The following is a 27407-nucleotide window of genomic DNA, read 5'->3' as shown; positions in this document are numbered from 1 at the left end:
CTCTCTTCTCTTCTCTTCACATGGCCACCTCTCTCTCTCTCTCTCTAGGTTTTGGGCCGGTTATGGACCGGGCCGGTTATAGACATCCATCAATTGATTTATAACAATTTTATGTATATAGGGACAAATTCTCCTAAATCTAACTGGTAAGAGCATCGCAGTCACTATTGTAAGGAAATATTTTTCAAAGCCAATTAAATAATAACAATATAAAAATTACTGAGATTTTAAAACTATGAGATATCTAGTATCTCATGGTTTGAAAACCTCTTCAATTTTTTTTTTGAAAACTCTTCTTTTTTTATACATAAGGATTAAAAAAACTATATCAAACCCCTAAAAGTCTTGCATCAATAAGTATCCAGCTAGATTCATGAAACTGAATTTTAGTCAAGTCGTATTTGAATATTCAGAAGATGTAACATAGTTGATGTAGAAAACCGCGTTCTTGAATGAGAAGAATACGTAGAAGTTTGATGCTTCAACTTTATCTGTTCACATACGGCTGATTAATTGTTTTCTTCGATCTATATATGTACACACAACTGGTCGAGATGTGAGAAAAGAACAACAAAATGAAGAAAATAATACAATCGCTTCTTCTAAGTTTGGTTCCTATACTTCTATGTGTATCTTTTCAGGTTGGTGTGATAGAGGCTAGATTGCGTCACCTAGGTCAGTCTCTCTTTATTCCGGAAATCCTTTTCACAGTTATTTATTTTTTTCCTTTTCTCAGTTATAGTTTAGTAAGTTATTATTTAACAGAAATCCTCTAATTACAGCTTCCTTTATAATTGACTAATGTGTTAAATGGTGTGGGTGCTATGAAACGAATACCAATGATAGGAACACCAATAACAGAAACACGAATGATACTCCTAAAACCTCCCCCACCTTGTGGAGCTAAAATAAGTGCTGCGCCGCCTTCTCCTCCGATACAAACGGGAGAGATGCGTCCTTTTGAGACACAAACAGAAGGAGCTTGTAGAATCGTTCCTCGAAGACCTCCTCGTCTACCTTAAGAACTTACACACTCAGAAATCAGAATCCACAAAGACTTTGCCCACCATATATATATATATAATTAATGTAGTTCCAATCATTATTTAGTAAGGATTATATCATAAAGAAATAAATTATTTGCCAAGGTGACAACGGTATCATTATTTCCTTAAGAAAAACAGGTATACATGGTAAAAAATCTTGCATGCTAGGCCGTTAGTTGCTCGTAAAGTTCTTGCGTCCATTTGAGAATTCTAATTTTACCTGAAATTTCTTTTTTTTTTTGTAAACGACTTTTACGGACTCATACAGATTCTGTAAACCAAACTGGGTGATCTGCATCTATGTGAATGACGAAAAACGGTTACATCCTAGCTCTACAGGCTAGACTATCCGCCATTGCATTGTGCGTCCTTGGAACATGAATAATTTCTGATCGGATGAAACTTTCTTTCAGGATCTTGATATCTTCCAAATAATTTGCAAAAGCTGGTCATTCTTCTGGTAACGAAACTATTTTCACCAATTGAAAACAATCCGTTGCAAACGTAACCTGAAATTGACGTAAGTTTTTCATACATTCCATTGTCCATAGTAGCGCTTTCTTATCCGCATGAAGAGATAGGCTAGCCCGAACATTCCTCGCCCCAACAGTCCATCAAATCCTTCTAGCGTACTAAACCATCCCTGTCCGGAAAAGATATCACCCTCTTTCCAAGAACCATCTGTGAAACACCATCTTCCAGGAATTGGCGGCAGGGACGTGACCACAACTTGTGATACTATTCTCTGCTCGTCTAAAATTTGTGCCTCCGCCCAAAGTGTAGATTTTGTTTCTGACAACCTAAGCGTATCCATGGGATCAATGTCCAAATTACTAAAAACTTTGTTATTACGGTCTTTCCATATGTACCATAAAATTCAAGCAAACTGATGGTCCTCCATTTGTGGCAGAACTCTCGAGAAGAGATGATTCATATTTGTGAATAAAGACTTTCTTGGAAAAATATATAGATTCGATGGTATCTTCGAGAGAGTCCAAACCTGAAGTGCTGGAAGACATTCGAAAAATGCATGGTTTATCGATTCCTCTGAGCTCCACACCTGGCACATCAAATATCTCCTTGAATCCCTCTCCCTTGTAAATTCTTCTTAACTGCTATACATCCTGTCACGAGCTGCCATAGGAAGTGTTTTTAACTTTGGTGGGCACCTTATTTTCCAACAAAAAGCTTTCAATACGTTTACTGTAGGGCCAATCACAAGTGGTGGTCGTGCCTTATCTGGGTAAATTCGTTATACCTGATATCCTGATTTAACTGTATATTTCTCACTTTTGCGGTTTTGGCGGAAAAACTCAATTTCCGGTTTTGGCGGAGAAAAACAATTTTTAGTTTTGGCGGAAAAAATCAATTTTTGGTTTTGGTGGAAAAACTCGATTTTAGGATATTGGCAAGAAGCCTCGATTTTGCGGTTTTGGCGAAACTTTTGATTTTGCGGTTTTAGCTGGAATAATTTACTGATTAGGGTAATTTGAGTGAAATCATTAGCGAAGCCGTCACGGACATGCCGATCGGAGTCCCCACCCACGGGTACTCACTTTCCCAGAATTTAGGAACCTCTCCTACCTCTAACGAGTTACCAAAATCAGAAATCTTGAGCTCCTATGAATCTTGTCTCGAAGAAGAACAAGGGAAGACAAGTAAGTTGTCTGGTTTGATGTTGCAGTGAACATAACCATGGTCGTGAATCGAGACCAAACCTTCGAGAATCATGTGCATGAGATGTTTGATCAACGGTTCCTGCGACTTTCTGTCGACGTAACGGTCCATGAAAGCGATTAAACTACCTTCGGAAGCATACTCGAGTTGCAGTTTGTGGACTTTGTTACCGTGATTGCTGAGACCTTGTTGAAGAGAGTCACCTAAACATGTAACGATCGTGGGACTTCCCCTGAGTTTGAGAAGTATATGTAACTCTGTTTGGAGACTGTCGTAGTCTTTGTGGTATGAGTTCTTGACTGCGGAGAGAAACGAAGAGCCATCTTCAAGATTAGTGTAGTGGACGAGATTGACATAATTTCCAACAAAATTTGACGAATTCTTCGTTTGACTGCATCTTTGCTTTTTAGGGTTTCAAGAAAGAATTGCTTTTGAGAAAATTTGCGGCTGAAGAGAAAAAACGTAAAAGAAAATGGTGGCGAAGGAGAAAAGATATAACTGTCTTTTATAGATTTGCGGTCTAGTTAACGCGGTGACTTTACACGCACGGAAAAGGGATATTTGAATTAATAATTTTATTTTCTGAGATCCTCAAAAAGAAAATTAGTAGCACAAAAGAGAAGATTAAAAAAAAAACATTTGAGATCGACTTTTTTCTTATTCTGGCTATTTAAAATTTTAATTATTTAATATATAATTTTGGTTAAAAATCAAATAAGTTAAAATTTTAAACTTGATAGTATGATATAAACATGCTATTCAAAATGAAAAGCTGCTTTAGATTTATTCAACAAAATTTTTGTACAATTTATTTCATTTTTAATATTATATTTAAAAAAAAATAAAGTCTATAATCTAAAATTTAAACCAATTATATAAACTAATACATTTTTTTGCTAGTTTATAAGGACTTTTTTCGACTTTTTGTTTTTTGAAAAATTAACTTTGGCTTTTAATTGACTACATAAAATATGAGTATCTTACCTTTTAATACGTTCCATCAAATATTACTTTCTATGATTAAAAAAAATATAGAGTAAATTAGCTAAATATACTAACAAAGGTGGGATATCATTGAATGGGGGGAAAATGGTAATGTTGGGGGGAAAAAAATTGGAGGGATATAGAGTATGGAGTGCAAATAGGGGAAAAGTGGTGTGTAGGGAGTACAAATTCTCAAAAATATATCGCCAATTGCGTCTTGATATTGTTCTGTTATTTTATTTTGTTGTGAAACTTCACAAATCGGGTGGAACTGTGGTTAGAAATGCGTAAGATAGCAATTAATTGTAGAATTCATGAATATTTCTAGATTATCGAGACCTCTCTCCGTTGCCAATACACATCGAGCTTCATTGATCTCCAAGTGTTCCACAATGGTGGTCGACACACAAGCTCCAAGATCAGGTCTGATCCGGTTTTCTAATCCACTTGCAAAATAGAAATGAATCCCTTACAAAATATAACTAAAAAGTAAAAACCATGAAGCATCTCATATTAAGAATTCAGAGCAAGAGTAGCAAACACAATATTATCCAAAACACACAAACTTATGACAGTTTTAGCAAGTACACACCACACGAGATAAGACACAACAAGAGAAAGTAAAGTCTTGGAAATAGCAAACATTTTATTTGGCGATAAGAGATAGATAGAGCTGAACTGAATCAGCAGTAGAACATAACTCGCTTCACGTTATCTTTCAAAGGTGGGAGTGGCCTCACAGCAGCGTTCACGTGAGGCCCACGCATGTTTCTACCACCCATACCACCTCCACGTGCCATGCTCCCGCTTGCCATCGAACCACTGTCTGATGTCTCTGGCTCCATGTAGAACCGAGCCCTGAACGCTGCTAGATGCGCATAGTACGCCGGCGGCACTACAAAAATCCCAACAACAACGATTAACAACTCATCACTTATCTTTCCCATTCTCTATATATATAAAGCCTGTACAAATTCAAAACGCACCAATGGATACAGAACGAGTGCATCTCGCATACCTGCACAATTCAAACAAACAGTTTGGATGTTATGGTTTGTACATATGGTTACAGAACATCTGCAACTCGACATCTAAAAAAAACGCTAATGAATCTTACGTGTAACATAAGTTATTGGTTAGAGACTGGAGTCCATCAGCAGAGAAGTTGTTCTCATCCCAAAGAACGTGGTAATGAGCAGGTCGAGAAGTGCCCTGTTCAAAGAAAAAGAACTGATTTTTAAGCATTTCATAAAATCTCAGCCAAACGATCACTTGAGATTTGATTAGAGCTCTTTTTCCTGTACGAAGATTTACCTGAATACCAGCATGGCTACAGAGGTAAAAATCGAACTCCGTAGGGTGACATATTTTGGAATCCACGACAGTTCCTACAGACAAGAGATTTAACAAAGTTTTAAACATGTTCAATGCAGCTTATTAAATGTGCACGCAAAAAAAGGGTTCACACCAATCCCAATTTATCTCACCTGGTAAGATGTTGCCACTTCTATCCACTGAATTACGATCATTATGGTTCTGAGCAAAGAGCCTCGTGTGATGGCGCTTCTGCACCACCACAAACGTCACTGGTGGCTGATAACCTGCTTCCAGCGAGGCACATGCCTGAAATGGTTGCAAATCAAATCACCTTATTACACATAAGACAAGTACCACAAAACACAAATACACGTCATTTGTTATGTGTAACTCTTACCTTGCGGATGGCATCAAGCTCGTAGAGCAAAACCTGATAGAATTGTCCTTCACTAACTCCATCCCTGTGGCATATAACCATAAAAATAAACATCTTTAGAGAAAAATATACACAGCTATATAGCAAAATGTGCGCCAAAAGAATGACTTAATACCTATAGAATATGATCCTCAACGGCTTATGCCCAGTTGATCTACGGAAGGCTATAAGTAACTCCCTGTTACAAAGGAAACAAAATGCAATAATCGGTTAGTTGGAGCAAGTAGCAGCAAAAAACTGATTCGTAGCATAGTTGACAATATTGAGAAACATACTTTATCATGCCACCAGTCACCACCCCTTTCTGAGGATCCTTCCATTCTTTGAACAGATCCTGAATGAGCTCTTGTCTATGCGCCTGAGCACACACCAGTCCAGCATACTTGGTAACTTCAGGCCAGTCCTGGGATGCGACAACCTGAAAAAACAATTATCATTGTGAATCAGAGTAAGCACATCAGACTAAGTTCATGGAGAAAAATGAAGCATGCATTCAAAGAACAAGATGTCGAAAGTGAGACTTACAGCAGCAATAGACGGGCTTGAATCCTCTCCAGGATGAGGATGGGTTACATCAGCACCAAAGATTATGGTAGGGCGATCACTGACCAGAGGAATTCGCCTTGACAAGGCATCAACAAGCACTGTATTCCTTCCTCCAACTTTGACATTAATTTTCAAAGCCACATTGGCCATATACTGCTTGCTCATCTTAAAGACATGCTTAGTCAGGCAGCACTGAGACACAATGCCGAGTTCGGTCTCACAGATGCGCTTCAGATCACCTGCAAAGAAAATGACGATTAGAAAACCTGTTTATATGTAAAAGCAGACGATGGAGGGTACTAGAACAAGTCTCATACCATATAATGATCCATTATTGTCTGGCAGAATGACAATAAGGAGATCAATCTCTTTTCCTTGAGATAGCTTGGCCATGGCATCATGGTATCGAGTTTTCAAGACTTTCTCCACATGCTCAGGGCGAGCACTAACTGGTGGGAGGACTGGTTCCGGATTAAAGGCCTGCAGGTACGAAATAGTTCAGATATCAAGCTGGGAAAGGTTTAATAAACTGACTAAGTTGTGCTCTACGAAACTTACCATGCCAGATATGTGGCACATCTGAGCAAGTTCCTGACAGAAAGAACGTGCCATATTGTCTGGCACTTGCCTAGAGAAGTTAATGCAGATCCAGTTGCTCACTGTTCCGCCATTGATCATTTTCTGCAAACCCCCATCATATCAAGAGAATAGAATTATAGAATCATAAACACAAGAAATAGGAAGACAGATGAATAACTATTTCATCTAGTTACCTTATTCATCATATTCCACTGACCAACTTGTGGCAGACAAGTCCCTTCCCTTCCAGATTCATGATACTTGAGCTGCAGAAAAGAACAATTAAATCATTATGCAACTCTAACTTAGTCATAAAGAAATAGATAGCAAAATGGAATAGCCCAAGAGACAACTAGTATACCCATGGAGGAGGCAGAATTCGAGCTTCAACGGAAGCAAGAGACGCACTTATCTTGATGCCAAACTCCTTAGCATAGGGGTCGTGACTGTAATCATTTAGCTCCACCGTCTAACAATCCGAAAACAACATATCAAATTAGAATAAACAGCAGTCTTCAACAACATATGAATACTGGGGCAATAAGAAACAAGACATTCAATAGAAAAAAAAAGACATATAAACATACTCGTAAGATATCCTTTTCTCGTTCTTGGGGGCGCTGACAAGTCACCTTCAGCAGAGCAGTGATCTGCCTCTCGTTCAACCTTTTTGAGTATCTCTGACCCTCAACTATCTTGCAGACCTGTGCAAACAACAGCAAATTAGCATAGGAAATATTGGCGAGAAAACAAAAGTTGATGAATTTTGAAGTTACCTCCATTGGTAGATAATTTGGCCTGTTAGAATTCCCAACTTGCAAGCATGGAAGCTGTGTGTGCTGAATCCGAAAGCCATATGTTTCGTAGAAGTATTCAACAACAGACTTCTGGGTGTTTCTTTCATCGACAGGAAATCTGAAAAATATAACCCAAAATAGAAAGATAAACTTCTCCTGGTTCAGCATTCACGAAATACGAATCAGCAAACCTAAAACAAACACTCACGTCAGTTCTCGAGTGGCCACAGCAGTCAGGCCAGAAATGCGGTACTTCCGGCGCATATTTCCTCGATGGGTCACTTCAACCTTAACACCTCTAAGAGCCTTTTTGATCTGTTAACAGAATAAGACTGAAAGTAAGTAAACACAGGAAGGTCAAAAGTGCAAAACTTCACTTCAGCTATGCATGATGCTAGTAACATGTAACGACTATAGAATGATAATCAAGAAATAACAATTGACTCATACCTTCACACGATCAGCATCAGATAAAGGCCGGGATCTAATATCCCTATTCAGCAACTGGCAAACAAATTCAGTCACAGGAAGTGCCTCTATGAATGCTGTCGATGACATATCTACACAAAAAAAAGGCAAGATCGCAGCATGCATGAGTTGAGACATTACAAGGAGATCAAATATAAGAAAAAGTAATGAAGATAACGCAGAAAAACATCGCACCTATGTTGAGTGATAAACCCATCTGTGTGGGACGAATGCTTTGGTAGAATCCACGCCAGCTCTCCAAGCCATCCCCCAATGATTGCTTTCTTCCTATGTCAGGAGAATAAAATGACCGGGCCACAGGAGTATACCTGACACGAATACGTTAGCAAAATTAAAAGCGCGGAGACTTGTAAGCTAAGTATTGAGTAGCAAGCATCCATGGGATGAGTGAACTTACTTGGAAGTTGGCAGCTCACGAAGAACAATATCAAGAACCTGCAGAGCCTCCTGCGGGGCATCAGCTTGTTTCCCTTGTAGAAACATTCCTAGGTGATGCAAATCAGCACGTGCAGCTAGCTTGATCACAACTTTGAACTCCCTTTCTCGTCTGTGAAACAGGAAATGCATGATTTACTCTGAAAAATTCTATAATAGGGAAACAGTAATAATGATAATGTAAGAACTGACCTTTGTCCCCCAGCCCCTTCTTCCTCGTCATGAAGCAAGATTCTGAATTCCTTGGAAACAAAGGGAAGCGGTCCAGCAGTGTAGAGACTTTTGCGACCATCATATGCAGGAAGACGTCTTCCAAGGTGTGACTCACGATACAAGTCAACCAACTGTTTCATCACAGCACGATTAACACCCCTTGATGTGACTTCTGGAGTAATAGTAACCTGTAGCACCCAAAAAAAGACAGCAGCATTAGATGCACTGTCGCTTAAAAATACCAATGGAACAAGTAAGCCAAGACTTACATCGTACTGGTGCAAATCTTTGTCAGGCAACTCAGCAAAGAAGTGGTTGGCCTTTACAATGCAACGCTTGCCGACCTGTCCTTTCCCAGGCCTCATTGGGAACTTAAAAGCTTTGCTGGAAGATGGAATAGGCTGGATTGCCTGACTCGAAGCTCCTTGTTCAATAGAGAGCTGTTCAAATTCTTGAACCGGAGCAGAAGTATCCGGAATCCGTGTAGGACTCACCTCAGACGGTGTAGGCTGAGAAGACACCGCTTGATAAGTTGGTGAGGTAGCTTGATGCAGCTCGGGAACTGATTGTCTCTGTGGCTGTCCAGCAGAGGGCGCACCTCCACGGCCACCACCGCCGTACCCACCTCGAGGAGGTCCTCCTCTCGGTCCACCGTACTGTTGTTGGTGTTGGTGCTGTGGTGGCTGGCCTTCTCTTGGTCCACCGTACTGCTGTGGCTGTTGGCCTTCTCTTGGTCCACCGTACTGTTGTGGCTGTTGGCCACCTCTTGGTCCACCGTACTGCTGAGGTGGCTGGCCATAACCACGACCACCACCACGACCTCCCTGTTGAGACTGAGTACCATAACCTCTTCCACCTTGCTGCTGTCCTCCTCCTCCTCTTCCTCCCCCCTGCTGATAACCACCACGCCCACCACCTGAGTGTGGACCAGCTTCACGGGAGCCAGACCCTTCACCTCCTTCAGATGAACCATCAGTTCTCTTCTTCCTCACCATATTGAATCCTTAGATATCACCAGCCAAAACAAACAGTTAGTCCCACAAAAAAAACATAGAAACCCCACATTCAAAAGCCCAATCCACACAAAAAGAAGTTAAATTTAGAAACTATTCTTGAAAACTCTTAACCATATGAGAAACGAAACATAGCACGGGAGAGCAAAAGCCAAGAGTAAAACTATCAACAGCAACAAAACCCTAGAAAACAAGTTGGAAGACGTACAAGCACGAAAACCGCTACTAGATCCCAAAATTTTAAGAAATCAAACGAAACAAACAAAGCTATATAAGCTAATCAAAACCCTAGAGATGAAGTTGATTCACCAAATCGAGTGGAAAATCTCAACGAGATAGGTAGATCGAACACAGAAGAAGCAGAAAAGGAACTTGATTTACCGGGAAAACGACTATCTCACGCCGGAGATACAACGATTTGACCAACCCTACCTCTCTCTCTCTCTCCTCGCTGCGATAATACTTTCTCTCTCTCTCTCTAACCTCCAAACGAAACGAGATAAGTAACAAAGGAAGTGTGATTTTTACTGCTCCACTTTAAATCCCACTTTCTTCCTTTTTTTTTTCCTTTGTCCGACCAGAGAGCAACCCTCCTTGTAATTTACGAAACTACCCTCATCGTAATTAGTTGGAGTATGGTGACGTGGCGAGTCATGGTTGGTCTTTCTTGGGCTGACCCAATGGGTCGGATCGTGTGTTGTGGTAGTCTAGTCTTTCATTGTTTGAAAATGCGCTGCTGACGTGGATTTGCATAACATTTTTGTCGTTTTATATAGTACAGTTTACTTTTCAATTTTATCTCATCCGTTCTAGTACGTTTTCATAAATATACGTCTAGTGTTAACGTTTTGCATTAGTTTATTAGTTTGTTTGTCATGCATGATGCAACCACCCATACAGATAAGTCATGGATGTATAAATATGTACAATATATAAGAGACCGGTCATTGGTTTAACTATAAATCCGTAGTAACTCATTCAGTCATATTTTCTTCTTTGGATTTAATTTTTATCGTTCAGTCAAAAACGATTACATACATTTAACAGTTTTTTTTAATTAAATGTAGTTGCTCCTGCAATGACCATGTTAGTATGTTACTATGTAAGTATGTATTATGTCAAAGAGGCATTTTTCAGTTGTCCTGACTATTTTATCACCACACCTCGTGTCTAGAGACTATTTTAGCGCTCGGATTTTGGTCAACCGCGTGTGCGGTAACGCATGCTGATGCATGGGGAATCTATGAGACACTGAACCGCTGAGACGAAGATCCAAGGAGTTGGTTTATAATTACTTCAAGAGGTCACGTCATGCATGCAATTCATTCGTATACGGTCACAGCAAGAAGGAAACTTTAACGACTCGTTCTCAATTCCAAGTCATGCATGATCCATACGCTCGTCGATCCATTAGTCTATCGATTAATGTCACGATCTCATTCTTCTTTTTCCTATTTTTACTAGGGAAAAATGATTTAGACACTTTCCTCGAGTGAGTGGAAGCATCGTAGCCTAGTGATTAAGGTTTAAAGGTTTCTACATCCAAGTTTAAGATTCGAATCCAGGCTATGCAGAGATTGCATATTATATAAAGTTCAGGTTTCAATTTCTGGAAAAATAGATTTATTAAACAATTATATAGACTACTGAAGAAAGACTTACAAGAGATCTTCAACATAATGCAAGTAAATCTGATCAGATATTAATTTTCATAGGACGGCTCAAGTGATGATGTTAGGCATAGACCCTCATAAGACAAATAGTATTATCGGTTGTCGAATATCGTCTATGTAATTATTTTTATAATTGTAATATCATAATAAATCAGCGTTAAAAAATAAAGACACTTTTCTCGAAAAAGGAATGTTTATATATATATATATATATATATATATTTGCACCAATGGGAATTATATTTTTATATTGTTTTTATCAACTCGATCTTCTGCGAATGTGAGTAGATTTTGTGGTACCGTTTGGTGTAAAATACTTTTGTTCTTGATGTAAACTGGAAAGAACTATATGCAAAAGCTTTGTTTTACTAATTAAAAAAAAAACAGTTTTACTTCATATTCCGTTAGTTCTTAAAATATATCACAACGGCCGGCTTTTATTTTATAGGCCGATATGCCCTAAATATGAAATTTTAAACTAATGGTTATTAATGTTTTATATCTAGTTTATTTTCAAAGGCTTTTGTAATACACAATGTTTTCCGTTAATATAGTGACATTCTCATTCACGTTTGACTTTACTTGTGGTTTGTATGTCCACACCTCGACGTGGACGTTTAAGTTGTATGAAAGAGGTCTAGGATACCAAGAATTATCGGCTGGTCACATTTTAATGCGATGGTAATGGATGTACCATTTTAACGGTGATCAATCAAACAAATGGGTTGAGAAAACAATATCACGCGACCTACTTTTTATGTCGCTTATCAAAAATGATAGGGCTATCTATTACCGTAAAGTAAACGTGACGTTGTAAAAAAAAATTCGTATCAGAAAACTTCTCATTTAAATTAACCACATTCGAAAAATACAATTAACCACATTATGACCATTTATCAAATAGAGCTCTGAGACGAAAAGTGAAAAAATTGATTAATGTAAATTTATCCTTGTAAATCATCATCAATTTCTACCTTTTCATCATCAAACTTGTAAATTTTCCTTGTACTCCGACTTTTCTTATGTTTGTTTCAATATATTTTGTAAGTTCACATTTTATTTTATATTTTTTTGTTTTTGATAAACTTTATCGGCCGATCCGATCGGTCTCTGGAGGAACGCACTTAGTGCTACAGAGTGGACTGGCTACCACACTGTATGACCCGAGTTTAGAATACTTCTGACTAATAAGAAGAGTGAACCGATCATCTGTTACGATCCCCATATAAACCACTTAAACCGAAACTCAAACCTAGACTGGTCAAATCATGATAATTTAGTTCCGAGGAAAAATCGAATCTATAACTGATGTGGATATACACAAACCCAAGAGATTGTTACTAAGTTACCACCACTTCGTTAACACATTTTATTTTCAGTCATTGGATTCGTCATCCCATCTCAACTCGCACGCAAGAAAGACAAAAAAAAAACATGATATCAGTCATGGACAGCAAAATCATGTCACCAGGTCATGACCAAGGTCAAGAAATGCATTAATTCTGAGTTTTAACAAAGGACAAAAGTGAATAAATGAGAGCCGTTGGGCAAAATTAATAAATTAAATTACTTTCAAACTTAGGTAACCCTCTCTTTCGTTGTTGTAGAACTGTTGATTTATTTATTTGTCTATGGGAAAGATATTCAAATGAATACTTTGTGAATTATTTTTTAAAATTTTTTTGTTAAACTTCTTAATTTTTCCTTGTAAGTTATGATTAAGGTTAGAAAATGATCTTTATATTGAAACGCATCGTAAATGGTAAGTAATACAAGTTACAGTCTACTAATTTCATTATCAGACTTGTAGGACTGACTCATCAGGCTTTCCTCAAATGAGGGATGCATTGAATACGAGTTTTATTTTACCAATGTGGTAAAAATGGGATAAATAAGAACTGGTGGGGGAAATGTTCAGAATTTTAAAAATGTTTTACAATGGTTGCAACTTGCAACATTGGTGTTAACTGTTAACCTATAATCTAAGACGTTGATTGAGAATTTTAGAACTGATAATTTCTTTTTAATCATTTTGAAGTATACCATGCTTCTCTAGCACTTTGTATAATCCACATCTCATCTTTCGAATTGAAGAGATCGTGTTGGGGCCAGATAATAGGTATTTTTTTTATATCACTCTTTCATTTTCATTGAAATCAGACCTGTGATTAATGGGAGGTGAAGCTTTTTGAAACCTTTACTATTTTTACTAATTTTGGAAATAATATTGATGGGTCAGCACGTGGTTTGATTTCATATTAATGTCTGTTTATTTTCTTTCTTTCTACAATTAATTGATTTGACGTTTCTCTAGTTCCAACTGGTTACTTTGTTCTTTACCTTAACTTGGTGTACCCATCAGAAAGCTACTTGATGGGCAAACTATTAGAAATTTATTTCATTTTTTTGGTAACTGATGTTTCATATACGGACGATACACCAGTTTTGACACAACGATAGGTACAAGAGAAAATGAATAATTACAAAAACGCTGCTTTCAAATAAAACAATAATGACATTATGGACTATTAGAGAAATAGTTAATTTTCTACAAACATATTGTTGTGTTTTCAGACAAAGTTTCATTGGCCCCATCAAAATAATGTGTTATTATTTTGGGTAGAAGAAGATACAGAAACGATACGATTGACGTAAATAAATCTTAGTAGTACTATCTTGATTCACATATGGGTCCTTTTGTTGTTCTTGAACATCCATCCGGTACCAATTACCCATCAGAGAAGACATTTGATCAACCTTATCATACAACCAAAGATGCCCACCACACCAGTGTGTATGAACGATATATTCTCTCTCCCAACTTTTCGGATCCTTAGTCATCTCAGATTCATTTTATGATGCTAGTCATGACTTTTTAAAATTACTAGAAACAATGAAGTAACTAGAGAGACTAACATGTACCTGTAAACACTAAACATGATCAAGAATAACACTAGTTGCACTTGCTACTTCCTTTACAAACTTCATCTCCTCTGAAGTGTTCATTGTATATCCTTTTATTTTGCCAGCAAAATTGCAAAACACAATAATCAAATAGCAAAACCTGTCTACTTAAGAAGAAGCATTTCCATCTGATTTTGTTTGCTAAGGATCCAAAAAAATTCAACATGAACATTTTACATGAAGTCTTGCATATGTGCAAACATAGAAACCTTAAAAGCTTTCCACACTCACGTTGGTGGATGTTAACAACGTCGTCATCTATTCTCTTTCAAGCTCGAAGTGCTATTCAGCGTGTCAAGACTTGTCTTCTCACTGCTTCTTCTTCTTCAACTAGTCATTGGTGATGGCTCAGTTTACTATTGGCCTCGGCCTATTTGTAACAGTTCAATAGCTCTTTGTTTAGAATGCTGAAAAACGTACTTCATTGAACTAGGAAACATGGCTTTAATATAGCCTTACAAATAACAAAGAGAACGAGACTTGCGCTAGTGGAACAGAGTAACAGACGTGAGCCTGAATACTCGGTCACGTTACCAAACTACAACAGAAACAAAAGACTAAATCAAACATAACTTATTCAACGGCTAGAAGCTCTTAATTCGATCCAACGGTCATCTCCTCTTCATGACCATTTTGCTCCAACAAACCCTCCCTAAACTAAACTTGGTGAACCAAGCTTAGCTTATCAGTCACTGAGCAAATTCCAAGTCGATTCCTCAATCTCTCAAACGTCTCTAGCTTCAACGGTTTGGTGAAGATGTCTGCAACTTGCTCTTCTGAGCCACAGTGCTCCAACTGTATTTCTTCATTCTTTACCATGTCACGCAAGAAATGAAAACGAACACCTATGTGCTTGCACCTTCCATGAAAGACTGGATTCTTTGAAAGCTTTATTGTTGAGGTGTTGTCGCAGTAGATAACCGTGCTTCCATCGACATTGTAACCCAATTCTCCCAAGATCCTTTTGAACCATATCGCTTGACAAGCGCAAACTGATGCTGCAACATACTCTGCTTCAGTCGTGGAGAGTGTGACGATCGGCTGTTTCTTTGATAACCATGCGACAGCTGCATTGTCCATAAGGAACACATACCCTGATGTGCTCTTCCTTCTATCAACATCACCGGCAAAGTCGCTGTCGGTGAACACTTGCAGTTCTCCAGCTCCTCCTCTCTTGTACCAAATCCCGTAATCTTCTGTATCTCTCAGATACCGTAGCACCCTTTTCACAGCATGAAGATGAAGCTTTGTTGGTCTAGACATGTAGCGACTCAACAAACTCACGGCGAACTGCAGGTCTGGTCTTGTCGTCGTGATGTACATGAGACTTCCTATGATTTGCTTGTAGAAAGTCTCATCGATCCTTTCTCCATTTTCATCCATGTCGACCTTGCTTCCTGCCACCATTGGGTTGCGTACTCCGTTGCAATCTTCCATCTCAAAGCGCCTCAGAACCTCCACGGCATATTTTGTCAGAGAAATGTGAATCCCCTGACTTGTCTGCAACACCTCTATACCGAGAAAGTAACGCATCTTCCCAAGATCAGACATATCAAACTCCTTCTCCATCGACAACTTAAACTCTCGACAACACATCATCTCCAGTGTATATCAGATCATCTACGTAGACACTGACGATGAGAATGTTACCTTGCTTGTTTCTTTTGATGAAAAGAGTTTCTTCATTCTCTGATTTCTTGAATCCTTCCTTGGCAAAGTATTCCTCAATTCTACTGAACCAAGCCCGTGGGGCTTGTTTCAGACCGTACAAAGCTTTGTGTAGCTTATAGACCTTCTCTTTCTTTCCTTCAACCTCGTACCCTTCTGGCTGTTGAACATAGACGTCTTTTTCAAGTATCCCGTGAAGGAAAGCTGACTTGACGTCTAGTTGAAAGATGTCCCATCCTTTCTGAGCTGCAGTTGAGATGATGGTTCTGATGGTATCCATTCTTGCAACCGGTGCATACACCTCTGTGTAATCAACTTCATGCTCTTGTGCGTAACCCTTCGCCACCAATCGAGCTTTGTACTTGCTCACTTCACCACGCTCGTTCAGCTTTGTCTTGAAGATCCATTTCACTCCAATGCACTTAGCGCCATGAGGTAAGTCTGTAAGCTCCCACGTACAGTTCTTCTCAATCGACTCTACCTCTGCATCCATGGCCTCTCTCCAATTGATGCCTTTCTGAGCTTCTACAAATGTTGATGGATCAGAAGAGTTGATCTGAACCATGTTTACCTCATCGCCTTCATCAATTTCTTCATTTTCAGTGATGTAGTCTCTGAGATAGCTAGGAGGCCTCGTCTGTCTTCTTCCCTCCCTGACTGTTGCTTGCGGTTCTTCTTGAGCTTCCACTGCAACAGTCACTGGTTCTCCTGCTTCTTCTTCTCCGTCACTGTCACTTTCACCCCATGGTAGATCATCATCATTCCATTTTAGTTCAGACTCGGTGTGTTCTGCATTCTCGTTCTAGCTCCATCCTTTGTTTTCTTCAAACACCACATCCTTACTCACTACAATCTTCTTAGTTGCTGGATTGTATAGTCGATACCCTTTTGACTCCTCTGAGAACCCCAGCAACACGCATGGACTGCTCTTGTCATCAAGCTTCCCTCGCTTCTCACTTGGAACGTGTACATGTGCTAAACTTCCCCAAACTCTTAGATGATCCACGTTTGGTTTGATTCCATTCCAAGCTTCTTGAGGCGTAACATCCTTAACAGCAACCGTGGGACATCTGTTCAGGATGTAGAACGTCCAGTTGACTGCTTCGGCCCAGAGGATTTTTGGTACCTTCCTCATGGATAGCATGGATCTCACCATGTTCATGACTGTGCGGTTCTTCCTCTCCGCCACTCCGTTCTGCTGCGGGGTGTAGGCAGTGGTGAGCTGTCTACGGATTCCTTGTTCCTTGCAGAAAGCAGAGAACTCTGATGATGTGTATTCTCCTCCCCGGTCAGTTCTTAAGCATTTGATTTTCTCTCCAGTCTCAGTCTCCACCTTCTTTTTGAACTCTTTGAAGTAGTTGAATGCTTATGACTTCTCTTTCAAGAAGTAAGCCCACGCTTTCCGGCTGTAGTCGTCTATGAGGCACAGCACATATCTCACTCCACTTGTGGTCATGGGACTTATAGGTCCACAGATGTCAGAATGCACCAGCCCCAGAATTCCTTTAGCTCTCCACGAGCTTTTCTTAGGAATAGGGTTCCTTGATTGCTTGCCCACTAGACAGTCTGAGCAGGTGAACTTCTGGACATCAAAGTTTGGCAAGCCTCTCACCATTGTCTTGCTCTGCAGCGTCTTCATACCCGTGTGGCTGAGATGTCCATAGCGCTCGTGCCAAAGCTTTGGTGCATCTTCTGTAGTTGCTTGCATACAACGTTGTTGACTTGTCTCACCGGTTTGATCAAACAGCATGAACATTCTGTTTGAACTCATCTTGCTCACTGCCATGAGACCTCTTTCTTCATGAAAAATCTTACAGACTCCCTTCTGTATGATGATAGTCAACTCCTTTTCTTGGAGCTGTCCGACACTCAACAAGTTATTTCTGAGCTCCGGTATGTAGTACACATCGCTGATTGTGTAAACTACATTGTTCAGAACCAGCCTCACATTTCCCTTCCAATAACCTCCATCTTCTTGTCGTTCCCTAACTTCACAGTGTGTTTGAAGTCATCATTCATCAGGGAGAACAGATCACGATCTCCACTCATGTGGTTAGAGCACCCAGAGTCAAGGAACCATGCTCTCTTTCTCATGTTTTCTTTCTTCCCGGCATACGTCATTAGTATCTTCTCAGCACTTTCTTCAGACACTTCATCGATCTCCTCTCCTTCTTCTTCAATGTATGCCATCAGTAGCATCTCTTCCTTCTCATCAAAATCAGCATAGTTTGCTTATTCATCCCACATTGGACACTCATTTTGAAAATGCCCAAGCCGGTGACACTTGTAGCACTCTACCGTGCTCTTGTCTCTTCCCCGTCCCCTTCCTCTGCCTCTCCCATTGAGGCCTCTTCCTCTTGAAGTCATTCGTCTTCCACGGTATGAGCCAGCTCCACCATGAGTCACATTCAAGACTTGATCATCAGCTTTCTCAACCTTCTTGAACTTTTGCTCATGAACGGTGAGAGAGCTCTGAAGTTCATCAAGATGAATGTTCTCAATCTCCTTGGATTCTTCAATAAAAACCACCACATACATAAACTTCTCACTGAGAGTCCTGAGGATCTTCTCCACCACCTTGGAGTCATTCATGATCTCTCCGTTACTTCTCATCTGGTTTGTGACCGCTAGTACTCTTGTGAAATACTCCTTCACACTTTCAGATTCCTTCATCTCAAGAACCTCGAAATCTCTTCTCAGCTTCTGCAACAGAGACTTCTTCACTCGGTCGTTCCCACCGAACTTCCTTTTCATCGACTCCCAAATGATCTTGGATGTTCTCCTATCCAAGATCTGCTCAAACGTTACTCTATCAATGGATTGATAGAGATAGTGCTTCACCTTGTGGTCATCTTTTGTGGCTTCTTCCAGCTGATGTGTCCGCTCGGCCGTAAGCACCGTTGTGGATGATGTTTCTTCTACACCGGTCTCGATCGTGCTCCACAGGCCCTTTGATCTGAAGAAGTTCTCCATGACCTCACTCCAATGATCCCAGTGTCCATCAAACTGCGGCAACTTCATTTTCTCATCTCCCATTTTGTTTTTGAAAGCTACAGCTTCTTCTCTCTCAGTTTTCACACGCTAATGGAGCTCTGATACCAATCTGTAATAGTTCAATAGCTCTTTGTTTAGAATGCTGAAAAACGTACTTCATTGAACTAGGAAACATGGCTTTAATATAGCTTTACAAATAACAAAGAGAACGAGACTTGCGCTAGTGGAACAGAGTAACAGACGTGAGCCTGAATACTCGGTCAAGTTACCAAACTACAACAGAAACAAAAGACTAAATCAAACATAACTTATCCAACGGCTAGAAGCTCTTTATTCGATCCAACGGTCATCTCCTCTTCATGACCATTTTGCTCCAACACTATTTCACTTTAATTTTGAAAATGAGATATTTTAAAATAAACAGTCAAAAATAGTCACTCACACAATCACACAGTGATCACACACTTTTTACATATAAACATAGAAAAGCATGTTACAAGAATCCAATGTCGTTTTTGTTGCATGCAAACAGAGTTCTCACAGCGAGAACTTTGACTCATTAGATACAAAGACGAGTCACGAGAACAAAACAAGAAGTCAAACCAACAAAAGCTCGTAATAACCTGTCAAGGAACCTAGTCTATCGGATCACAATTCACAAACCCTGGCTCTGCTCCTTCACTGCTCTTGCAGCAGCGCTGTACCATGCCGCTGCAGCCATTGCGCCCGGATCAGGAATTGATGCAAGAATCTCAGCTGACACATAGCTCGATCTCCCGGCCTGTACTCCATTCCCCAACCATCAGATCACATGAAAAGAAAATTATACATCCAAGCTCAATAAAACTCACCTGTGCTTGCATCTGAATGGTTGATTCCGCTCCTGCAGTTGCAGCTTCAGCAGACAGAACAAAAGCAGAAACAGGGTCCTCTCCAACACTCAGCTTCTGCTCACAATCAAAACCAAAACACATTAGTAATTAAGCAAATATCCATCATTGGTAAAAAAGTAAACTATTGATCAGTCACCTCCTCGAGGACTTTTGAAGCTGGGATGAGAGCATCTAACATCGTTCTATAGCCCGCACTTGCTCCACCATATTTACTGACAGCAGAGATTGATGACTTGAGTGCATCAGACCCTAATTCCAAGATGAAATCAAACTCATATGCTTTTTAAAAATAGCTAATGACAGTATAAGAAACGTTCTCTTACAGTTTTTGGGAGTGACTTCTGACTGAGCATTAGCTTTTAACTCAGCATAAGCTGCCTTGCAGAGGAGACTATAACTGTTTGTCACATTACACAGTGTAATGTCCTTATTAGTAAATGCCAAATGCATGAAAAAAAACTTTTCAGAAACAAATATATCAATTTACATTATTCCACTCGTTCCCCCCATGACTCTTCTGATAGATGAACCAATCTCATTCACTGTTTCAGCAGCATCATTGAGAGGGTAACTACCAAAGAGAGAAACAAAGAGGGATCAAACTGTAGTAAGTAAAAAATCAAGCAAACATAGGGGTACAAGAAGTAAAGTGGCTTACTAATTCTTCATGTCCTCCAGAATAGCTGTTGCCCCTCTGCACATCTATGAATGGCGAAGGGGTGCATAAGGTTTTATTACATGTACAATGCAAAAAAAAAAAAAATTGGGTTATATAACCAAACTTACTGTTGATCCACAGTCCCCGTCTCCTACTTTTCCATCCCATTCGTTCAAACTATCTTTTAAACTGATGACCACAGTTGCTGCTGCTTTAATAGCTGCCTCAAGGATTCGACCTTGTTGACTAAGTTCTTGAGGTCGGCCTAGAGACTAATATCAAGTAACCATTATCAAATGGCAAGTTCATATGAAACTGAGAAAGATTATCACATCTCCACTGAAACCCTTCTAAGAATTGATTTTAATCAAGCCTTAAACACTTACCTCTTCGTTTTTGTTTTGTTGGAATGGAGGCAGTGGAACTGGGATCTTCGATGGTGGGCGGTTCCCTGTAGAGAGAGAGAGAGAGAGAGAGAGAGAGATTTAACTTGAAATGAAATAAGACAAGACACCACAATGACAGAACAAGAAAGACAATTTAACTACATCTCACAAACCATCTGTGCCAACTGGCCAACTAGGTCCCTTGGTCGGAGCATCCAGACGCTCTAAAATTGACTGGTCAGCCTTCATGATCGATATCGAGAAACCTGACAAGGGAAGGAGTTTAAGAGCCACAGCACAAAACCGATGACTCTACATAAACAACGACAAAAAGTTGTCACCTGCCATATCAAGAGATGACATAAAAGATCCAGTATACACCCTATCAACGGCAAGTCCAAATTCCAACTGTAGTTTAGGGACTGCTTTTCCAGCAGCAATCATAAGTTCCATTAGTGGGGTACCACCTAAGCTGCACAACAGCAGGAATGAAGAAAACATATTCACTAGTTAGACCATAAGTTGATACATACTATGGTGAAAATACATACAAGGATCACCTAAATAGGAAGATGGAATGTGCAGGCTTACCCATTAACCATCAGAACCACACTGTTACCACGTGTAATTGGAACATAATTAGTCTCCTGCAGTTAAGTGAATGCACAGGCCAATGAATGAAACACCAATACATGTATTTTTTTAGTTCTAATATCTTGGAGATAGCAAGTCATAACTTATAACTGCAAGATAGTCATATGGAAAGAAGAAAACAGGTACAATGCACATACTGGACTCAGTATCTGTTGAAGAACATGGGAGACTACAACATCCACAGGTTGAATGTCGACCACAGCAGCACCAGGTTCCCCATGCTAAAAAGAAAAGTTTAAGATAGCAAAGAAAAAAAAGAGTCAAATATAGACAGAACCAACAATTAGCGCTGTCTCTTTTCTATGGGTTAACAGAAAATAAACAACATACAACACCAAGCCCAAGTTCCATTTTCTCAGGACCCAAACGATCTGATGTAGCCTGTCCCGGAAGCGAACAAACAGTCAGTGCAACTCCCATGGTCCCTACCATCTCAGAAGCATGCTTTGCTTCTGCCGCAACTTCTTCTAAGGAAAGACCAGCTGCTGCTGCTGCTCCAGCTACCTATCCTTAACCAATAACCAATAAGAATTAAAAAAAAAACTGCCAGAAGGCTTAGAGTGCAGATAGAGGGAAAGCAAAGAGGAAGGAAGAGTGAGAACCTTATGGACAAGAACTGTTCCTGCTAAACCTCTGCGTCCAGATATGCCACGTGGCGGTGGGAGAGCACAGTCATCTCCAACAATCACAGTCTAGAAAACAAAAATGATTCATCAGTCTATCCACTAACGTCTCTCACCAAATTCTATAACAACAAACAGACAGTTACCTCTACTTTGAAACCCTCAGTTTTAGCTAGCTCAGCAGCTAGGCCAAAGTTCAAGCGGTCACCAGTATAGTTCTGCCAAAAAACTATAATTAGCCAAACACATTGAGAGTTCGAATCCATAGCTCATCTCAGCTTATTGATAAGTACCGTGACAACCAAGAGGCATCCCATTGGACCAGTTACAGCTCGAATCCCCTGTGAGTTACACAAAAACTTGACCATTCACTTGAAAGCCTCAAGAAAAGGACAAAACTTTGTGGGAGACTTACAGCTATGATGGAATCAACCGGTGGTGAAGCAAAGACATCACCGCAAATAGCTGCGGTTAGCATTCCTTCTCCCACGTATCCAGCTTGTGCTGGTTCATGCCCACTTCCCCCTCCTGTTACAAAATAGCAAAACTAAAGTTAAATAAAACATAAACAAGGTTCGGACAAGAAACTCATCATACCTGATATAACAGCAACCTTGTCATAATCAGCAGCCGAGACATCAGCTCGTAGTACAACCTTGACCTGTGAAAAACTAGCTGAGGATTTTGCACAAACGAAAAAAGGAAAGATCTTTTTAATTAACCTCAGGGAGGCCATCCAAGTACTGAAGTCCAGGATAAGTTTCGACCAGACCCTCTATGAACTCTGTTACTACATCTGCAAATTTTTCACAGTAACGAATGAAAGAACTTATGATCAACACAGTAACGCATTAGAACATATAAGATAAAGTCAACAGTTCTCCCCATCAACATGCACAACTCTCATCCGAAAAACAGAGACAGAACTCAAAGAATGAAGAAAGGGACGAATGAGCACGAACCGTTGGGGTTGTTGATGAATTTCTTAGCTGGAGGAGCCATGGTGCTAGCTAGCTGTCAAGATGATCGAAGAAAGCTCACAGAGAGAAATAAAGAAGAAGAAAAGAATTGAAGCTCTGAGAGTCGACAATGGCAGTGAGGAGAAGAAAGTAAAGAACGAAGAGGAAGAAGCTAAACCGATATAAACCGACAAATTGGAGAGAGACATCCCAACTAAACCGAATAATTAACATGCTTAATTAAACCGATGTGTGTGATCCCAGCAAGTAACCGGTAATAAAACACAAAATTGGAGAAACTCCAGTCACTAAACCGAGATGAACCTAAAACAAACCGAGCTAAACCTAAATTAAACCTGACTAAACCGAACAGTTAGAAAAACTCAACCGATATAAACCGAAGGTTAACAACGTATTGAATTAAACCGATGTATTGGGCCGGAGTTGAACCCAGCAATGAAACAAATGACTTAATTAATAAGAAAAAAAAAACGTGTTCCTCCTCCTTGTACACGGTTCGGTTAATCTATATTCGTTGTCTACCTCGCACAGAAGAACAAAGAGAGATCTAGAAGAAGAAAAGAAAAGATGGCTTTGCAATGGTTGATTCTTTCGTACGTGGTGGCCGCCGAAGTTGTAATCGCGGTGGTGTTGACTTTACCGTACCCTATGGTAGTGAAGAAGCGCGTCGTGTCACTTGTCTCTCTCGTTCTCCAACCTGCTGCTTCCATCGTCGCCTTCGCCGCCTTTCAGCTCTGCGGTGACCACACCTCTCTCTTTCTCAATCGATTCTGATTTTTCCTTAATCCTTTTGATCTGCGAGTGATTCTGTGGTTACTCTGTTTTTCAGATATATACTGGAAGAATGAACATAGACTCTCTTGCTCATCGGAGGTATGGACTGCTACAGAGCGTGATCGCTACGAGAAATCTGTAAGTATCTATTGGATAATGTAAAAAGTTATCATCAATATTTGTACTCTACACTTTGATTCTGTTTCTGAAACTCTTTGATTAGTTGTTAAATTGTTAGGCTGAGTGTTTTGTCCTGTTTTGATCTGAAGATTCAAGTTTGTTAATTTACATGATACGGGCTTACGAGTCCAAAATCTCATAGTCACCAAATAAGTATATTTTAGTTAGGTCACCTATTGATGTCTCTTTTCAATCATGGCTATAGGTTTGTCAAATAGCAACATAGGTTTAGTTCAGTTTATATAATGTTATTGTTGGCAAATGATTATTCGTAACACTTCGTTATTTATATCTCAAGTTGTATCAGACTCTCGGATAGTTAATTCATCCCTCTCTTTCATTTGAAATGCCTCAGATTGCTTAATAACGGTTGTGTGTGTTGAACCACAGATCTACAAGGCACAAAGGAATGTTGTTCTGTGCGCTGCAGGAATTCTTCTCTACTGGTAAACATCATCACCTATTATCTCAGTCGCACACACACATAAGGTCTCAGTGTAATTTTACTGATATCTATCTCTTGTACATGTGCATTTACCGTATCTGTAAGTACAACAAGGACCTGGAGCTTTTGGAAGAAGCTGAGAAGAGACACAAGGGCGAGTAATCTACTCGTGTATAGAGACTTGGTTCCTCAAAACCATATATGTAAAAGTCTTTAATTATTTTCTTACATCTAATACCACTAAACCTGAAGAAAACAAATAGTGGATATCAATATATCATCATCAGTGTTCAATACTTATTTCAATTTATTTTCCCTAAATAATATCACAATCTTGAAACTTGTGCATACCTATTAATACAATTCCTTCAGGGGTTTTCCATATGATTTCCATATGAATGAGCTTAAAGAAGATGAAAAGATAAAAGACAAAAAAAAAACTTTTGGGACTATTTAAGTTCTTAATCCATGTGTTTGACATGGTTTGATTAAAAAAAAAATCCATGTGTCTGACGTACACAACTGTGGCATGTGGGCAACTGAGGGAACTACTGTAAGATTTAGAGAAACAATGAAAAATGATTTCTTTGAGTAGATTTTTGATAAGATATTTTATTTGAATTCTAGTTATCTTCACAGTGTATATAACGGATACAAAGGACAAAATAGAAATGATAATATAGCTCGAAGAACATATATCTGAATGTTCTAATGAACTAGTAACGTCGTGATGACTATTTGATGAGTACTTATGCCATGTCTTTTATATTACTCAGCTCAATCCCACTTCTACACATATTTTGGATGGATGGACGCTTGACGTCGAGGTGTCTCGGTCATGATCGTCATCTTTGGTTTGGGGTTTGCCTTCAAAATATGAACTCGGACCGCTTAAATAACATTTTCAGGAACATGTTATATGAGACGACGATGCAAACATTGACGAATAAATGTTGTTATCATCTATTAAAACTGACCAAGATTATCATATAGGGTAAAATCGATTTATACTGTCGAGTTATGAGTATAAAGATATTGTGTCTAAGGTTCTTCCAAAGAGCAAACAAACATGGAACAATTATGTATTTATGTTCGTCGAGTTGGAAGCCAGACTGGTGCTTCTGCTCTTTGGAAGAATTAAAATAATATGTTTTAAAAACTAATGTAAGAACTCAATTGACGCATAGATATTCGAAAGATTAGAGAAAAGTAAAGAAATATATTAAAATGCAAAAACGATTTTTATGTCATATCTTTTTTTTTTTTACAGGAAACATTTACAGACTCGTGTAGACTCTGTAAACCAAGGTGGTAAAACTACATCCATTTGCACGACGAAAGACGGTTGTTGCCGAGCACTCCGTGCCAAGCTATCCGCCCTTTTGTTCTCTGTCCTAGGAACATGAACGATTTCTGAGTTGACAAAACTTTGTCCCAAAATCTTGATATCTTCAAGGTAGCTTTCAAATGCTGGCCATTCCTTTGGTTCCGAAACCATCTTCACCAGTTGAGAACAATCTGTTGCAAACGTAACCTGAAACTGCCTTAAATTTCACATACATTCCATTGCCCAAATCAATGCCTCCATCTCCGAATGAAGAGGTGAGAGGGATGCCCTTACATTTCGTGCCCACAATAAGCCATCAAAACCTGGTAGCGTACTATGCCATCCTTGTCCTGAAAAAACATCCTTATCTTTCCAAGAACCATCCGTGAAACACCATATGGTCCCTATATCAGGCCTTACCTGTACTTCCTGTACCAACCTACGATCATTAATAACATGTGCCTCAGCCCACAGTGTTGATTCCATTTCTGCCAATCTCAGCGTGTCATTTGTCAATATCTAGGTTACTGAACACTTTATTGTTCCGACCCGTCCAAATATACCATAATATCCATGCAAACTGATGATCCTCCATTTTTGGATTAATTCTCCAAAATAGATGGTCCATATTAGCAAAAAGAGAGCCAATTGGGAAGATGTTTAGATTTGATGGGATCTTGGATAGTGCCCACACTTGACGTGCTGGAAGACATTCAAAGAACACATGGTTTATTGATTCCTCCGGAGCTCTGCACCTGGCACAGCAAGTGTCTCCTTGTATCCCTTGTGCTTTTAGTGTTTTCGTCACCGCTATACAACCAGACAACAACTGCCATAGAAAATGTTTTAGCTTCGGAGGGCACCTCACCTTCCAACAGTATGCCTTGAGGATATCCACATTAGGGCCATAAAAATCAGGTGGTTTCTCCTTGTCAGGATAAATCCTTTCTACCTGATACTCTGATTGTACCGTATATTTTTTATTTTTTGTGAAATGCCATCCATTCCTATCTGCCAACTGATTTCTACACAAAGGTATACTCTCAATTATTTTTGCATCTTGTGGATCCACCAAGTTCCTAATTGCCTGTATATTCCATGTGCGTGATTCCTGATTAATGAGATAATCTACAGTGAGGTCCGGGTAACTATTATGAAGGTTTTTGTTGGCTGGTCTCAGGTGAGTGGATGAGAGCCAAGGGTCATTCCATACTGAAATAGATGATCTTGTTCCAACCCTCTTAATTAGTCCTTTATAAACCAGAGATCTAGCATAAATAATACTCCTCCAGCTATATGACGGGGAGTATGAGCAAATCGGTTCCAGGGGTGAAGAATTCATGTAATACCGTCCTTTGAAGACTCGAGAAAAAAGAGAATTTGGCTTCTCGATCAACCGCCACAACTGTTTCCCAAGCATTGCCATATTAAAATCAGTCAAATCCTTAAAACCCAGCCCACCATTATCTTTATGGGCACACACTTTATCCCATGATTTCCAATGCGTACCTCTTGTGCCGCCTCCTGGACTCCACCAAAATTGGGCGACTGCACCTGTGAGCTTCTTCACTGTAGCTTTCGGCAACCGGTACACAGACATCACATGGTTTGGCAAAGCCGTAATCACTGATTTAATAATCACCTCTTTTCCACCCT

General features: G+C 39.5%; 3 protein-coding genes and 1 long non-coding RNA gene across 7 annotated transcripts; 2 read left to right on the top strand and 2 right to left on the bottom strand.

The window, feature by feature from the left end:
- Positions 1–322: 322 nt before the first annotated feature.
- On the top strand, positions 323–1147 carry LOC125576995. The gene is made up of 2 exons (XR_007315319.1): positions 323–675; positions 847–1147. It is a non-coding gene; the product is annotated as an uncharacterized LOC125576995 (long non-coding RNA).
- Positions 1148–4190: 3043 nt separating this feature from the next.
- On the bottom strand, positions 4191–10077 carry LOC106360539 (protein argonaute 1). The gene is made up of 22 exons (XM_013800149.3): positions 9914–10077; positions 8789–9522; positions 8499–8707; positions 8269–8418; positions 8046–8179; positions 7833–7942; positions 7591–7697; positions 7362–7500; positions 7173–7289; positions 6947–7054; positions 6780–6851; positions 6565–6687; positions 6324–6486; positions 5986–6245; positions 5736–5878; positions 5576–5638; positions 5422–5485; positions 5195–5330; positions 5022–5095; positions 4825–4919; positions 4694–4725; positions 4191–4602 (listed from the first exon to the last, which is right to left on the bottom strand). The coding sequence occupies exons 2-22, from the start codon at positions 9512–9514 to the stop codon at positions 4391–4393; spliced, it is 3237 nt and encodes a 1078-aa protein (XP_013655603.2). The 5' UTR covers positions 9515–9522; positions 9914–10077; the 3' UTR covers positions 4191–4390.
- Positions 10078–19277: 9200 nt separating this feature from the next.
- LOC106360538 (putative 3,4-dihydroxy-2-butanone kinase) lies at positions 19278–23299 on the bottom strand. 2 transcript variants are annotated; one of them, XR_007315318.1, is made up of 20 exons: positions 23008–23299; positions 22768–22841; positions 22643–22706; positions 22461–22573; positions 22339–22386; positions 22192–22263; positions 22025–22114; positions 21753–21926; positions 21560–21643; positions 21360–21415; positions 21110–21240; positions 20942–21034; positions 20769–20833; positions 20511–20654; positions 20383–20426; positions 20212–20295; positions 20048–20121; positions 19861–19936; positions 19683–19778; positions 19278–19612 (listed from the first exon to the last, which is right to left on the bottom strand). XR_007315318.1 is itself a non-coding variant. In XM_013800148.3 (20 exons), exons 1-20 carry the CDS (start codon positions 23045–23047, stop codon positions 19487–19489), a joined length of 1785 nt encoding a protein of 594 aa, XP_013655602.2. In that variant the 5' UTR covers positions 23048–23297; the 3' UTR covers positions 19278–19486. The 2 variants fall into 2 exon arrangements, 1 of the variants encoding a protein (XP_013655602.2); XM_013800148.3 differs by having other exon boundaries at positions 19861–19973; positions 23008–23297.
- A 173-nt stretch (positions 23300–23472) lies between these two features.
- LOC106359517 lies at positions 23473–24766 on the top strand. Of its 3 annotated transcripts, none has more exons than XM_013799202.3 (4): positions 23473–23764; positions 23855–23937; positions 24370–24425; positions 24530–24766. In XM_013799202.3, the coding sequence occupies exons 1-4, from the start codon at positions 23593–23595 to the stop codon at positions 24639–24641; spliced, it is 423 nt and encodes a 140-aa protein (XP_013654656.1). In that variant the 5' UTR covers positions 23473–23592; the 3' UTR covers positions 24642–24766. The 3 variants fall into 3 exon arrangements, with proteins under 3 accessions (XP_013654656.1, XP_048593539.1, XP_048593538.1); XM_048737582.1 differs by having other exon boundaries at positions 23499–23764; positions 24514–24766; XM_048737581.1 differs by having other exon boundaries at positions 23499–23764; positions 24508–24766.
- Positions 24767–27407: the final 2641 nt, after the last annotated feature.

This window comes from Brassica napus, chromosome A8 (assembly GCF_020379485.1).
Source record: "Brassica napus cultivar Da-Ae chromosome A8, Da-Ae, whole genome shotgun sequence".
Taxonomy (NCBI): Eukaryota; Viridiplantae; Streptophyta; class Magnoliopsida; order Brassicales; family Brassicaceae; genus Brassica; species Brassica napus.
The sequence above is the reverse complement of the archived record's forward strand: the minus strand, read 5'-3'. Positions and strand labels throughout refer to the sequence as shown.